This window comes from Scyliorhinus canicula, chromosome 6 (genome assembly GCF_902713615.1).
Source record: "Scyliorhinus canicula chromosome 6, sScyCan1.1, whole genome shotgun sequence".
Classification (NCBI taxonomy): domain Eukaryota; kingdom Metazoa; phylum Chordata; class Chondrichthyes; order Carcharhiniformes; family Scyliorhinidae; genus Scyliorhinus; species Scyliorhinus canicula.
Genome location: NC_052151.1, coordinates 109758459 through 109773443, shown reverse-complemented (window position 1 = coordinate 109773443; position 14985 = coordinate 109758459). Strand labels below are relative to the sequence as shown.

The window sequence follows — 14985 nt, the reverse complement described above, 5'->3', positions numbered from 1 at the left end:
TAATTGGGTACTCTTAATTTATATTTTTTTAAAAAGGAATGGCAGATTTCTTTCTTGATTTGTGAACCAGGTGGATTTTAACAATAATCGATGATGATTGTCATGGTCACCATCACCAAGTGTCAGGTATGTGTGAGATTAACAATGAATTTGAGAAGAAAATAAAATAACAAACCAGTAACGACACTAGCAGGCATAGAAGAGTAATGAGATGCGGTTTTCCCAGTAACAGGATTAGCAGGAGTCGAGAGACATTGAAGTGCGAATGGCCATATCAAAAACATTATTTGCTAGAGTTATCAATGGTAACTTCTCAAGGCAAGGAATTTGAATGAAGTAGACAGCAGAATCCACAGGGGACTATCAAAGAGATTGAACAATTTAGCTGTTGGCACCCTCATTGAAGAGGCAAGGGAATTTCCATCTAACAGCCCGACAGGCCAGTTCCATCTGTGATCTGAGCTACAGAGGCCTGTTCTAGCTAACCTTTAAAGCCACAGCAGATTGCAGAGTATCTTCCCCCAAAAGGGCACAGTTTTGTGCCTTCGCTGAACCAAGAAGAGATGTTTTCCCAGGTTTGGTCACCTCTGGTATTGTGTGGTAACCATTAACTGGATTTGACACATCTGGAGTTACTAAAATTGGATATTGTTTATGAAAAAGGGTGTCTTGGGGAGCTCGGGGAAAGTGGGTATATTTTGGGAACAATAGGTAACTTTCGATAAAAGGGTATGTTTGGTTATTCATAAGCATTACATATTCGTCTTTTGTCGTGTTATTTTTCTCTTTAAGAAATATTCTTCATTAATTGTTTGCACAAAACTTGTTCCCAGCGTATTAGCCTGGGCCTGTGGATTACTCGTCCAATGACGTTGCCTCAATGCCACACACACACACACACACACACACACACACACACACACACTGGATTGGATTTGTGTATTGTCACGTGTACTGAGGTACAGTGAAAAGTATTTATCTTGTGGTTCGCAAAATATTTATACCAAAACTCTTTTTTTCCCCCCCAACACCCCTACAACATATATACAAGTGGGGGAGGTGTTGAAACAAGTTTAAATCTTGTCCACAGCCTGCTTGTGTAATATCCAGCCGAGTATAAAGTTTAGGAAGACCAAAGTCATTGGGGAAAATGTGATTGGGTATGTTACAAGTCGACTGCAATGTAAAAGTAGCAAAATTTTACTGCAGCTGTACAGGGTCTTAATACGACCACATCTGGAACACTTGTGTACATTTTGGTTTCCTTATTTGAAAAAATATATAATTCCATTAGACTGTTCACTCAACTCATTCTTGGGATGAAGGGCTTACCTTATGAAGAAAACTTGAAATTTGAATAATTTCAGCCTATACCCATTGGAATTTAGAAGAATGAGAGTTGATCTTATTGAAATGTGTAAGGTCCTTCAGAAACCTGACCGGGTAGATACCGGATCGATGTTTCATCCTACAGGGGACCGAGAATTTTTTTCTCCGAGTGTAGTTAGTTGTCTGCCTTCTTTCAATTGCTCCCGTAGCCTTCATTCATTTGTCTTGTCATGTCCAGACTGAACTATTTCAATGCTTCCAGTTTTTACCCTCAAACCTTCAGCACATCAAAACCTTACTGCTGTACGTCTGTTTTTGCTGATCAACATTGTCTCCAGGTCTCCCATGCACCTCTCATTTTAAAATTCTCATCCCAGTGTTCAAATCCTTTATTGCCTCGCCCTTGCCCATCTTTAGTATCCTGCAGTTTTATAACTCTCCCAAGACCTGTGTTCTTTTAATATCTGTACATAAAGGAGCAGAGAGGCTATTTTGATTGTTATTTACAGCACAGAAGGAGGCCATTCGGCCCATTGTGTCTGCACCAGCTCCCAAAAGAGCAACCTAGCTGGTCCCATTCCACAGCCCGATGTCCGTAGCGCTCCAAATTCATCACTTTGAAATATATATCCAGCTCTCTTTTGAAACTTCTTATGGGATCCATCTCCATCACTCTCCCAGTTACCCAGTTAGCGCATTCCAAACCCCAACAACTCTGAGTAAAAAAGCTTCTCCTCATCTCGGTCCTAACTCACTTGCTGACCATCTTGAAATTGTGACCCCTGAGTCACTGACATACCAACTAGTGGAAGCAGAATATCCTTCTTTACCCTGTCAAAATTGTTCAAAATTTTGAACACCTCAATAAGGTTGCCTCTTGTTCTCCTTGCTCCAATCTTTCCTTGTATCTAAAAGTCCTCATTCCTGGTATCATTCTAATAAATCTCCTTTGCACTCTCTCCGGGGCTTTAACTTCCTTCTTTAAATAAGGTGTCCAGAACTGAACATAATACTCCAAATGTGTTCTGACCAATGATTTGTAAAGGTGTAGTATCTCTTCCTTGCTTTTATACTCTATGCCTCTATTTATAAACCCAAGGATGCTGTTATAAGCCTTCTTAACTGTTTCAACTTGCCTGGCCACCTTCAGAGAATTATGCACTTGAACCCTGACCAAGGTCCTTCTGCTCCTGTACTCCCCTCAAAATTGTACTGTTGAGCCTATATTGTCTCCCCATGTTTCTTGTACCAAAATGCATTACCTCACATTTTGCTGCATTGAAGTTCATCTGCCAGGTGTCTGATCATTTGGTTAACTTATCAATGTCCCTCTGAAATCACTCCACGTCATCCTCACAATTCCGTATTCTCCCTAGCTTAGTGCCATCTGCAAATTTAGAGATTTTGTTCTCAACACCCACTTCTAAATCATTTATATAAATCGGAAAAAGCAACGGTCCCAACCCTGGGAAACAACACTTTCAACTCGTCTCTAGTCTGAGAAATGCCCATCTGTACTTGCCCTATGTTTCCTATCTCTCAGCCAACTTCTGCTCCATGCTGCCAAGGACCCATCAATCCCAAACATTTTTAATCTGCTAACCAACCTGCCATGTGGCACTGTATCAAATGCTTTCCGAAAGTCCAAATATACAACATCTATGGCACTATCTTCACCCACTGCCTGTGTCACCTCATCCAAGAACTCCATTAAATTTCACAGACATGGCCTGCCCTTGACAAAGCCATGTTGACTTGTCTCGTATTAACTTATTTTTCTCTAAGTATATATATCATTCCTCGCGCTTGCTCCACCATTCAACAAAATCATGACTGATCTGATTGTGTCCCTAACTCCACTTTCCTGCTTACCCCTCACCCTAAACGTCCATCCCAAAACCCTTGACTCCCTTAAATTCACCACCTTTGCCCCACCATTGGTGAACTAATCCTCTCCTGAAATCATACTTTTCAACTGAGCTTTTAAAACCTACTTTTCAACGGAGATTTTAATCGTGCTATCTCCAACCGAGTATCACTCTCAACTAGTACCCACTGATTATTGTCAATTAACCAATTTTGATGCCCTTGCAACCAGCGTCTTGCACATCTCCAAATATTTAATTGAGACGTTCTGGAAATCCAGCTATTTAGACAGGATTTTAAACATCCATTAGAGATGACTGCTTCTTCCAAATCCAGGCACTTGGTGAAGCAAAATTTGTCTGATATAAATTTTGCTGGCTATCACTTCATAAGTTATTTTCCTCAAAACTCCTTAATTTTGTTCCTGAGCTTCAATGTTTCAGATTATTTTTAAATTTTATTTATAAACTTAGAGTACCCAATTATTTTTTTTCCAATTCAGGGGCAATTTCGCGTGGGCAAATCAGAGTGGTGAACCCTGCCCATCTTTGGGTTGTGGGGGTGAGACCCACGCAGACACGGGGAGAATGTGCAAACTCCACACGTACAGTGAACATGGGCCGGTGTCGAACCCGGATCCTCGGCACCGTGAAGCAGCGATGCTAACCACTGCGCCACCATGCCGCCCTAATGTTTCTGATTATTGTCGTACTAATGGGTCTTATGGCTCCAATTTTGAAGAAAGTTAATGTTAGTATATTTCCGATCGCGAGGGGCCTCCCCTGCATTGATTGACACCCCCCCCCCCCAATAGCCGACACTTTGTCCCCAGTCTCACTGTTTTACAACACTCTTGAAGCAATATTAAAACACTACGTTGCAATGTTTTATTTACCACTGATATTTTGGGTTCGATTTATTGTAAGGCAGGAGGGTTGGCGACTGAAAACAGACCATCTTAAGACTGCTGCAGATTTGTTTGCTGATTGGCGGCAAAGACTGAATTTTAATTCCCATGACCAGTCCCGATGCTGCATTGATTTCCCAGATGTAGTGAGACACCCTGGGGGGGGGGTGGGGGGGGGGGGGGGTGAGCGGTCAAATTAATGATGGCGGCTGGGCAGGAGGGCATTGGAAGAGTCTCTGTGGCTCTGGACCAATGGGAGAGGTGGGTGATACGTCCATTGATGGGAGACAGTGAGAGCGCCTCAAGATGAAGACGCCCTCTGAAGACCTGTGCATTATACAAAATAAACTGTGGCCACAGCTGCTAGGCCATCATTGCAAAGTGGAACATCTCCACAGGATGGCTTGGGGCAGCAGCTATAGCCCCCTCCATTCAATGCATCGATGCTGGGCTGCTTAGTAGGAAGCGCCTCTGATTTCCTCAGCCTGCCGCCAGGAGGCCACCACCATCCATTTATGGGCCACAGCCACATCTGAGGGAGGGCAGGTGTGGTGGAGTTTCCACTACCTGGAAAATCCAGACAGCATGTGAAGAGCGCCAGCAACTGTCACTTTAATTGGCTACAGTCTGTCACCTGCTTTTCCACCTCCTTCTCCCCCCCCCCTCCCCTCCACCACCACCACCACAGATGAAAGCTAGGTGTGCAACGTTTCTCAAAATTCAATGTTATTTACATGATTTATAAATGTGATTAATTTATAAAGTAATGTATAGTGTGTCTTTATTCAAGGTAAGGGGAAAATACTGACTTAGATTTTCTATTCTTTTATGTTTAATCCTTCTCTGCCCCAACCATAATATAGCTTGTTGGAACACAGCATTGTTATGGTTTAAAAATGTGAACTGATCTGCAATTTCCAACACTGCCTCTGATAAACAGTTTTTGTGCACCAGGTACAGCACTAGTTCCATTAGAATATATATTGTGCTGGCTCTATTGTGCAGTGAAACTACTGAGTACCCTGATAACCAGTGTCTGGGAAACATTGGCATTGCGTGTCTAAAAGTAACCTTGTGTCATAGAAAAAGCTGGGAGACCTAAATATCTGAGCAGCAGCAGTAGTGATATTGTTAAGTATTTAATCAGTTAGCTGCTAAATCCAATGTTCAGAAGTTTAAAATAAGTGAATTGATATTGCATAGTGCAAGGACACTGCTAATGTTTAGCTGATATAGACAGCCTTTAAATTAGGTTTAAGCAACTAAATCCTGAACAGGGACTTAATTTACAATATATGTTTTAGAACACCCAAGTTGAAGAAGCGCTCAGCCTATGTTTTGGGAAATAGTACATCATGCTCCTTGAGTAATGTTGAATCATTTCAACTTCCTTCTGGTTAAGTGCTACTCAAAGAACTAGAAACCCACAGTTCTGGCAGGAAGTGAATACTTGTCATAAAATGCTAATCTACTTATCAGAGATATGCCATCCTCCGGGTAAACAATTATGCTTGACTTTTAGATTCTTCACTTATAATCTCAAATGTAAACACTAGCAGCAAAAAAAAAAAGGAACAAGAAACTGGTTCATCTAGTTTCCCTGATCATGGGTCTTCAGGATCTGGGCCACATTATTTCTTTTAAATTGCTGGACCACATTCAAAAACTCCTATTCCCTGAATCCGTCCCATGATTTTGTCCTAGTGACAGTGAAGGAATGAGAATATAGTTCCGTGTGATGATGGTTTCTAACTTGATGGGAAACTTGCTTGTGATGCTTTTGCCATCTTTCTGTTGCCCTTGTTTCTTATGGATGGTAGAGGTCAGGTAAGTGCTGTCTATGGAGCCATGGCAATTTGCTGCAGTGCATCTTGTAGATGCTACTTGTGTTGCCACTGCATACGGTGGTGAAGGGTTTGGATGTTTAGGGTGATAGATAGGGTGCTGATAAAATTACCTGCTTTTGTTCTGGATGGTATCTGTTGAAAGGTGTGTTCGGTAGGTAAAACAAAAGATGCTTCAATACTGCTCATCCAAACAAAAGGCTAAAATTCCTTACAGTCCTGACTTGTGCCTTGACTTTGTGTGTGTGGGGGGGGGGGGGGGGGGGGGTGTTTAAGAGATGTTATCTGCTGCAGAATTCCCAGCCTCTGACCTGCTCTTGTAGCCACAGCATTTATACCATAGGACCCCAAGGCCTTCTTCCAGAACCTCAGTAGCTTGACTATAGCATTTGTGTGTGTGTGTGTGTGAAGGGGGGGGTGGAATCCAAGAGTCCCCAAATCAACACTGCAAAGGAGGAAAGTTAAGGGAGGCCTGGCACTGCCAAACCTGCAATATTACCACTGGGCAGCAACAGCGGAAAGTGTGGGGGGATGGGTGCATGAGCCCAACTCGGAATGAGTACAGATGGAGGAGGCCTCCTGCAAGGGAACGACCCTATACGCTCTGGCCACAGCAGCACTCCCACCCCTCTCTGCAAAATGCACATCAAGGCCAGTGATAGCGGCCGCACTGGGAACGTGGGGCCAGCTAAGACAACATTTTGGGCTGACCGGGATATCCTCTATGGCCCCCATCTGCAGTAACCACAGATTCCCCCCAGCCATGCTAGACGCAGCGTTTAAAAATGGAGACAGGACGGGGGAACCCTGGCAGTTAGGGACTTCTACGTGTGGCACAGACTAGCGAAGCTGAATGAATTGTTGGAGGAATTAGAATTGGTGATAGGACAGGAAATGAGACCCTTACAAATAAAACATTTCCTACGCACTGAGACAGTAGGATACCCTAGGGCCCAGCAGATTACACTATTAGAGGACCTTATGAACACGGACAGTAAGGAGGGGGGACTCTGTGGGAAAATATACCGACAACTACTGGACAGAACCCGAACACCACTGGATGTAACCAGATGGAAATGGGAGGACGAACTGGGGACAGAAGTGGGTTGGGGACTCTGGAGCGAAACACTGAGCAGGGCCAACTCCAGCACTGAGCAGGGCCAACTCCACCTCCTCCTGCGCAAGGCTCAGCCTCATGCAGTTCAAAGTGGTACACAGAGCACACCTTTTTTTAAAAAGAAATGAATTTAGAGTATCCAATTAATTTTTTCCAATTAAGGGGCAATTTAGCGTGGCCAATCCACCTAGCCTGCACATCTTTGGGTTGTGGGGGCAAAACAGCACGCAAACACGGGGAGAATGTGCAAACTCCACAGGATAGTGACTCGGAGCCGGGATCGAACCTGGGACCTCGGTGCCATGAGGCAGCAGAGCTAAGCCACTGCGCCATCGTGCTGCCCTCTCACAGAGCACAGTTGACCAGAACCCAAGCAGGTTCTTCCCGGAGGTGGAGGACAAATGTGAACGGTGCCAGAGGGGCCGGCCAACCACATCCACATGTTCTGGGCATGTCCCAAACTTGCCGGCATCGGGACAGCCTTCTCTGGGGGTAAGGGTGAAGCCAAGCCCAAATGTGGCAATCTTCGGGGTATCAGAGCAGCCAGAGTTACACATGGGGAAGAGGGCCTACACCATAACTTTCGCTTCCCTCATCGCACAACGGAGAATCCTGCTCGGCTGGCGATCAGCAGCACCAACTACAGCTGTAGACTGGCTTGCTGACCTTTCGGAATTTCTCTACCTGGAGAAGATAAAATACGCCATCCGAGGGTCGGAGGAAGGCTTCCTTACTGCACCGGGGCAATTTGTTGGTCTGTTCCAAAACTTGTTTGAGGCCAACAACAGCCAGTAGAGGGAGAACTGGAAGGATTGAAGAGAGGAAAAAAAAAAACAAAAGACAAGGAGCTATGCCAGGGGGACACAACCTGGGAGGGGGGGAGGGGGGGAGGGGGGGGGGGTGAAAGGGGACAGAGACCAGCAAAGAGGAACAACACGGGGGAAGAGGGGAATACGCCCCATCCCCCTCACTCACCCACAAAAAAATCCAATACCGCTGAAGCCAACAAAGGGAGAAGGGGAGGGGAGCAAGGAAAAGGGGGAGCACATCCCCGTATCAACCAGGGAAGATAGCAAGGGGGATGGGCGGGGGGAAAATGAGGAGGGATTTGGGAAAGTGGGGCGGGGGCAGGAGGGGTGGACACGCGAACTAAATGGCAGCAATCTAATGAAAGTGAAGTATGATAAGAGCCTTTTTAGGTTGCACTGTATAATAAACACAGACGTCAATGTAATTTAATGTTGAAAATGCCAATGAAAAGATTTTGAAAAATAATTAATTTATACCACAGGGTGGCACAGTAGCATAGTGGTTAGTACTGTTGCTTCACAGCATCAGCGTCCCAGGTTCGATTTCCGCTTGGGGGTCACTCTCTGCAGAGTCTACATGTTCTCCCCATGTCTATGTGGGTTTCCTCCGGGTGCTCCGGTTTCCTCCCGCGAGTCACAGAAAACGTGCTTGTTATGTAAATTGGACATTCTTAACTCCCTTTGTGAACCCAAACAGGCCCTGGAGTGTGGCGACTAAAGGATTTTCACAATAACGTCATTGCAGTGTTAATGTAAGTCTACTTGTGACACTAATAAAAGTTATTATATGGCTCGTCCAGTTCAGTTTCTGGTCAATGGTAACTCCCAGGATGTTGATGATGGAGTGTTTAGCGGCGCTAATTTTATTGAAGGATAAGGAGAGATGGTTGGATTCTCTCTTGTTGGAGACGGTCATTGCCTGACACTTGTGTGGCATGAATGTTACTTTCCACTTCAGCTCACACTTGCTGCCTTGATGTCAAGAAAAGTCACTTTCACCCCTCCTTGAATTTGTAACAACCTCAGGAGAGACTGGTCACTTAAAAATAAATTTGAATTTTCAGTTATGAACTGAATAGACGACACAGCAAGATTTCATGTTTGCAAGGAAATCTTATACAGTATCACACATGAGAAGAAGAATAGGCACTATTAATTTAACTCTACGCCCTGTGAATAAGTTATACTTTGAACCAAAATTCTAAATATAACTCCCTTGTTCCACTTTTAAGTTAAATTTCAAATCCCATTTTATTTTTTCTGTAGTTTTGTGTGTGGTCATTCAACTTTCCTCGAACCAAGCCAATTTGTCACGGGTCCCAAGAATTCACGGTGAGTCTCCTAAATTTCCCAGTCTGGCAGTTCGACTTCCAAAACTCACTCAATCTGAGGATTTCGCCGCCGACCTCTTCCACTGGATTCATTAGGCAGATCTGACAATTTCAATTCTCATTAATTTGGGCTTCTTTTTCTGAACATGGGCCCCATTCACAATTCTTGCGTAGTGATTCTAAATCTAGAAAATTCCAGGTCCCTAATGACCTCTATTTTCTTTGTCCTAGCTTCTTCCAGTCTCTCACTGCTTTCTCCAGGCCCCTCAAGCTGTGAAAACGGCCCAACAAAATAAACATTTTAATCCCCACAGATCATCTCCATGGCAATATGACACGAATGTCCTCTTCCCAGATAGAAATGTGAACGAATTAGGTTTAATTTTAAACTTTTTCCAAAAGTACACGGCCACTTTGAAATCTTCCCTTGTTTACAAGGTGCTTTCAAAACCCTCTGTGATCTGGAGAAATTACACAAGTAATTTAAATCTTCCTATTTACATCTTCACGTCGAAGCTGTAAAATGCACAATTTCCGAACTACAAATAATCTGATAAGCATTTGTTAAAAATTCGTATCTCTTTTGAACCAAGGCTGTGAGGTCTAGAGTTGAGTGGCCCTGGCAGAGCCCAAACTGAGCATCAGTGAGCAGGTTATTTCTGCGTGCTGCTCGATAGCACTGCCACTCTGCTGATGATTGTGAATACACTGACAAGGTGGTTAGTTGGCCAGGTTGGATTTGTCCTACATTTTGTGGGACAGGACATGACTGCCTGGGAAATTTTCCACATTGTCTGATTGATGCTAATGGTGTGGTTATACTGGAACAGCTTCACTCGGGACACGACTGGTACTTGCTCAGTACTCCAGCCAGGGCACTGTCGGCGCTGGTAGCTTTTGCTGTATCCAATATGTTCAGCTGCTCCATGATACTGCATGGAGTGAATTGAGTTGATCGAGCACTGATGCCTGTGATGCTAGCCACCACAGAAGATGGTCGAGATGGGTTGTCTGTTTGGCACTTCTGGCTGAAAATGGTTGAAATTGCTTCAGTTTTGCGCAACATGTTGTGTTTCATCTTTGTTCAGAATGGTAATGTCTTTGGAACCTTCCTCGATGAGTTGTTTAATTGTCTACTGCCATTCATGATTGATATGTGGCAGAACCACAAGCTTTTGTCCGATCTTGGTTGGAGGATTGCTCAGCTTGGTCTACAGCATGCTGCTTCTGCTGTTCAGTTTGCATGTAATTCCTGACTTGCAGCTCCACCTAAAAAAGAAATCAGGTACCAATTTGATGAAAGGCAGAAATGTCACCATTTTTGTAGTCTTTGCTTGAAAGACAAATCTCCCATTTCATAATCTCATTGTAATCTTGAGTAATGTAAGGCAGGTTTAGGAACTGCGCTAATCTTCTAGGCTGAGGAAAGAATTATGACTATTTAAATTCTTTGTTTCCGGTGTCTGCTTTGGTCTTACCCCCCACAACCCAAAGATGCGCTGGGTAGGTGGATTGACCATGCAAAATTGCCCCTTCATTAGGGAAAAAGAATTGGGTACTTTAATTTTTTTTTTAAATAATAAATTATTTGTTTCCTTTTGTGCCTGTGCTCAGATTCATTTTGATTCAAACTATTTTATCCAGCAACCATTTTGAAATCTGAAATGATCTTTTTTTCCCAGCTGGATCTCGAGAAGCTTGTCTCTGTTCTCGGCAGCAAAAATGGCGTTCCTCCAAATCCTGCCGTTCCCAACACAACCGTTGAGCCATCTTCAGCTGACAAAACAAGAGTGTTCTTTGTTGATGAATCAGAACCCCTCCTTCGCTGTGACTCAACTTCCAGTACTTCATCATCAGTTCTCAGCAGAACTGGATCTTTCATTTCCAAAGGTAAAACTGCATTGTATTTATAATGGTTCCTAAAAGTTCATCTATTATTTATGCTGCGGAGTTTGCATTCAGTTTGAAGATACAGAACTGAAACCTCATTTAAAGTAGAGAATGATGTCATCTGTTGTTTAATATGCTTTCCTATTTTATTCCGAGCTACCATTTAATTCAATAAAATTTCATGTGCAACATTAGTTTTGTAGATAACTATGATCGTATTTTAAATAAGTTGCTAAAAACTATACAGGGCCACACCTGGAATACTGTGAACAGTTTTGGTTCCCTTACCTAAGGAAAGATGTATTGGCATTGGAGGCAGTCAAAAGAACATTGAATTTGTCTATGTTGTTTCCAGGCATGGAGGGCTTTTCCTGCGTGAAGAGGGTGTCAGAATCATAATCGCTTATTGTCACAAGTCGGCTTCAATGAAGTTACTGTGAAAAGCACCTGGTCACCACATTCCGACGCCTGTTCGGGGAGGCTGGTACTGGAATTGAACCCGTGTTGCTGGCCTTGTTCTGCATTACAAGCCAGCTATTTAGCCCACTGTGCTAAACCAGCCCCCTTGTGGGAGACACTGATCAGGGGGTATAATCTCAGAGTAAAGGGTCGCCAGAGTAAAGGCAGAGGTAAGGAGAAATTTCTTCTCTGAGGGTAGCGAGTTTGTGGAATTCTTCACTGCAAGAGCTGTAGCGGCTGGGTCATTAAGTACGTTCAAGGCTGTGATAGACAAATTTTGGATCAGTAAGGAAATCGGGGGTTATGGGAATAAGGTGGGAAAGTGGGGTTGAGAATTATAAGATCAATCATTATCTCATTGAATGGAGGAGTAGACTCGATGGGCCGAGTGGCCTACCTCTGCTCCTACATCTTATAGTCTTAAATTCACAATTAAAACTGCAAATCAACCATCCCAAATGATGCTGATTTTAAAAAGTAGTTGCCACCAGCCCCAATCTGTTGTTTCTCCAAGGCACTTGTGCAATGATTCTTTCGGCAGTCACTCCGATGCCTACGGAAGCCAGTAACAACCTTTTCTCCACAAATACTTGCAGTTGCAATGGTAGGGGCAGCTTTAAAACTATTACCTCAGTGATAGTCAATACCTTTAAAAAACCTGTAATAGACATCGGTGGGGTCCTGGTCACCATATCTTGTTACACTGCTTCTTCTCTCCTTGGGAATTTGCCACCAGGATCTTTTTTTCTTACTTCAGCAAAATAATTAATTCAAGCAGGGGCCTCACGGTAGCATGGTGGTTAGCATCAATGCTTCACAGCTCCAGGGTCCCAGGTTCGATTCCCAGCTGGGTCACTGTCTGTGTGGAGTCTGCATGTCCTCCCCGTGTGTGCGTGGGTTTCCTCCGGGTGCTCCGGTTTCCTCCCACAGTCCAAAGATGTGTGGGTTAGGTGGATTGGCCATGCTAAATTGCCCGTAGTGTAAGGTTAATGGGGGTTACGGGTATACGGGTTACGTGGGTTTAAGTAGGGTGATCATTGCTCGGCACAACATCGAGGGCCGAAGGGTCTGTTCTGTGCTGTACTGTTCTATAAGCAGCAATCCCAAGTTTAAAATAGAAATCTGAATTGCCTTTATATCCTGGATAAAGACTGAAGATGCAATAGGAAGTGAAACAGATTTTAAAAACTTAAAAGCCTTACCTGACGACCACTTAGTAAAGAAACTGGTCATTTTGGAATAACCACTGGCCTCTGGTTCATGAACTGATCTGAACTGGGTACAATTGAACCCTGTGACTCTGGGCTCAGGAGCAGAAAAAAAGAGGAATTCTGATGACTCATGTCAGTGGCTGTTTAACTGTGATGTCCTCAGAATTGAACAGCCTGGTAATGTTTGCATGTCTAGCCTTGCCCATTCTGCCTTTCCATGTAGTTTGGGCCCTGTGGGGGTGAGGAATTGGAGGTCATCTGTGAAATTGTTTTCTAGCAGGACTTTTATGATATTTTTATGATGGGGGACAAGAGTGAGAGAATTTTTGGTTTAAAGGGAAACTCCAAAATCACTAATGTTTCCTCTCGGGACCTATTTTGGAGGGAAGTATTTCAAAGCATTCCGGTGAGCTTAAATATCCTCTTTTTTTTCCTAAATTGCAGAGAAGAAAGACACCATTTTACGACAGGTACGTTTGGATCCCTGTGACCTGCAGCCTATATTTGACGATACGCTTCACATTCTTAACCAAGAGGAGCTTGGGATGATCGAGGATATTCCACACGCGGAGGACAAACTGGACAAGCTCTTCGAGATCGCGGGAGGGAAGAGTCAGGACGCCAGCCAGAAACTCCTGGACTCTGTTTATAGCCACTTACCTGACCTCCTTTAATCTTGTGTAGCATTGTATGTAATTGATCATACTTATTGATGGTGGTTATGGCTGATCAGTGCCAGTAATATAAAACAAAGCTTGAACTTGCTCAGGCTCTATGTGGCATTTCGCCCATGAAAGTGGTGATGTTCTTGGGTCATTCACTTTGTACCCTGGAACTGGAAGCTTGCTTCCATTGTTAGAAGCATGGCATCCATCTGGCATGTAGACGCCAGTAATTTGATCCTCCTTTCATTGTTTATTTTTGTTAACTAAAATACCATTCCGAGGCAAATTGTGTGCATTTTTTATATTGTATTTAACTGATATGGGTTAATCTGTGTACTCATGCACTAACTTTTAAATAATTCCTGAAGTAAATTTGGAATAGTGATGTCTTCTATGGAGCCTGCTTTGATTCAATTTATTTTTCTCAAGTGCGCTGAAGTCTGGTTGCTAAATGTTCACTTTTTCTGCTTTTTAACGCAAAAATCATTTTTATTTTGTTTTTCCACATAGGTTGCTCTTGATCTTTTACTGACTTGTTTTACTTTTTTGCTGCTGAAATGGCTGCAGAAGTAGCTCAGATTCACACAATGATACGTAAATTCTTGAGCTTGAATAATCAACATAGTACTTGAAGCAAGCTGTTGTACTAGTTAACTTTAACTTTTACACTTATTTTCAATGGCTGTTTAAAAAGGGGATAAAATAGAAATTGACTAAAACTGCTAAATAGAATGCTATAAAATGATTCCAGGATGTTGTATTAAAATTGTCAAAGCTGGGGGAATACTGTTCACGACGTGAACTATTTTGTGGTTCTATTTCCAAAAGAGGAAATGTTGACCAGTTGCTTCACCAGTTGGGATTATCTAGCTGGTTACATATCGAGCTCGAATGGAGATCTTTTGACAACTTTAACGGTACTGATACTGTCACCTACTATTTGCTGTATGTGAAAGAGAACAAAACTATTTTTAGCAATCTGCTCAGCAAAGGTGGAAAAGGATATGCTTGCTTTGGTATTTTTTTAAAAACTACTCGGAACAAGTCTGTTACCGGTCTAGGATGATACTAATTTATTCAGGGTACAAAGAATTGAGTGTTTATTATTATCTGGTAAAATTGTGCTGCATTTAATTCCACTCAATATATCAATTAACAAGATGCAACCTAATAAAAGTTCAAACTGCTTTTTTTTCCACAATGAAGAGTGTGATTTGTCCTGAGACTGAAGGTCAATGCTCTGATTTTAGTTCAATTTATCTATCAAGATGGTAACGGAACATTCAGTATGGCTTGCTGTTTTTCCCAGGCAGTCTCTTTCAGACATGGGAACTTGCGGTTGTCACATTGATCTTGTTTTCTTCCGTACATCTGCCCCACTGGTGGGTGAACAACAGACGGGCCTTGGCAGGTTGAGAAGAGGTTTCCTCTCAGCCTCGAGGTGCCTGCCGTTTTAGATGACTGCAATCTGCCTTTTTCCAGATAAATTGATTTGTGTTTTCGTTAGAACAGAAGAGATTGGGGTTAATTTGATTAAAGCATTTAGAATTATGAAGG

At 43.1% G+C, this 14985-nt stretch overlaps 1 protein-coding gene across 2 annotated transcripts in view; it reads left to right on the top strand.

The window, feature by feature from the left end:
- Positions 1 to 14629, top strand: part of tnfrsf21 (tumor necrosis factor receptor superfamily, member 21) — a 115146-nt gene extending 100517 nt beyond the window's left edge. For both annotated transcript variants that reach the window (XM_038799887.1, XM_038799888.1), the window contains 2 exons: positions 10886 to 11093; positions 13208 to 14629. In XM_038799887.1, the coding sequence (XP_038655815.1) occupies positions 10886 to 11093; positions 13208 to 13437 (438 nt within the window). In that variant the 3' untranslated portion in view covers positions 13438 to 14629. The remainder of the gene's footprint in view (positions 1 to 10885; positions 11094 to 13207) is intronic.
- The last annotated feature ends 356 nt before the right edge of the window (positions 14630 to 14985 follow it).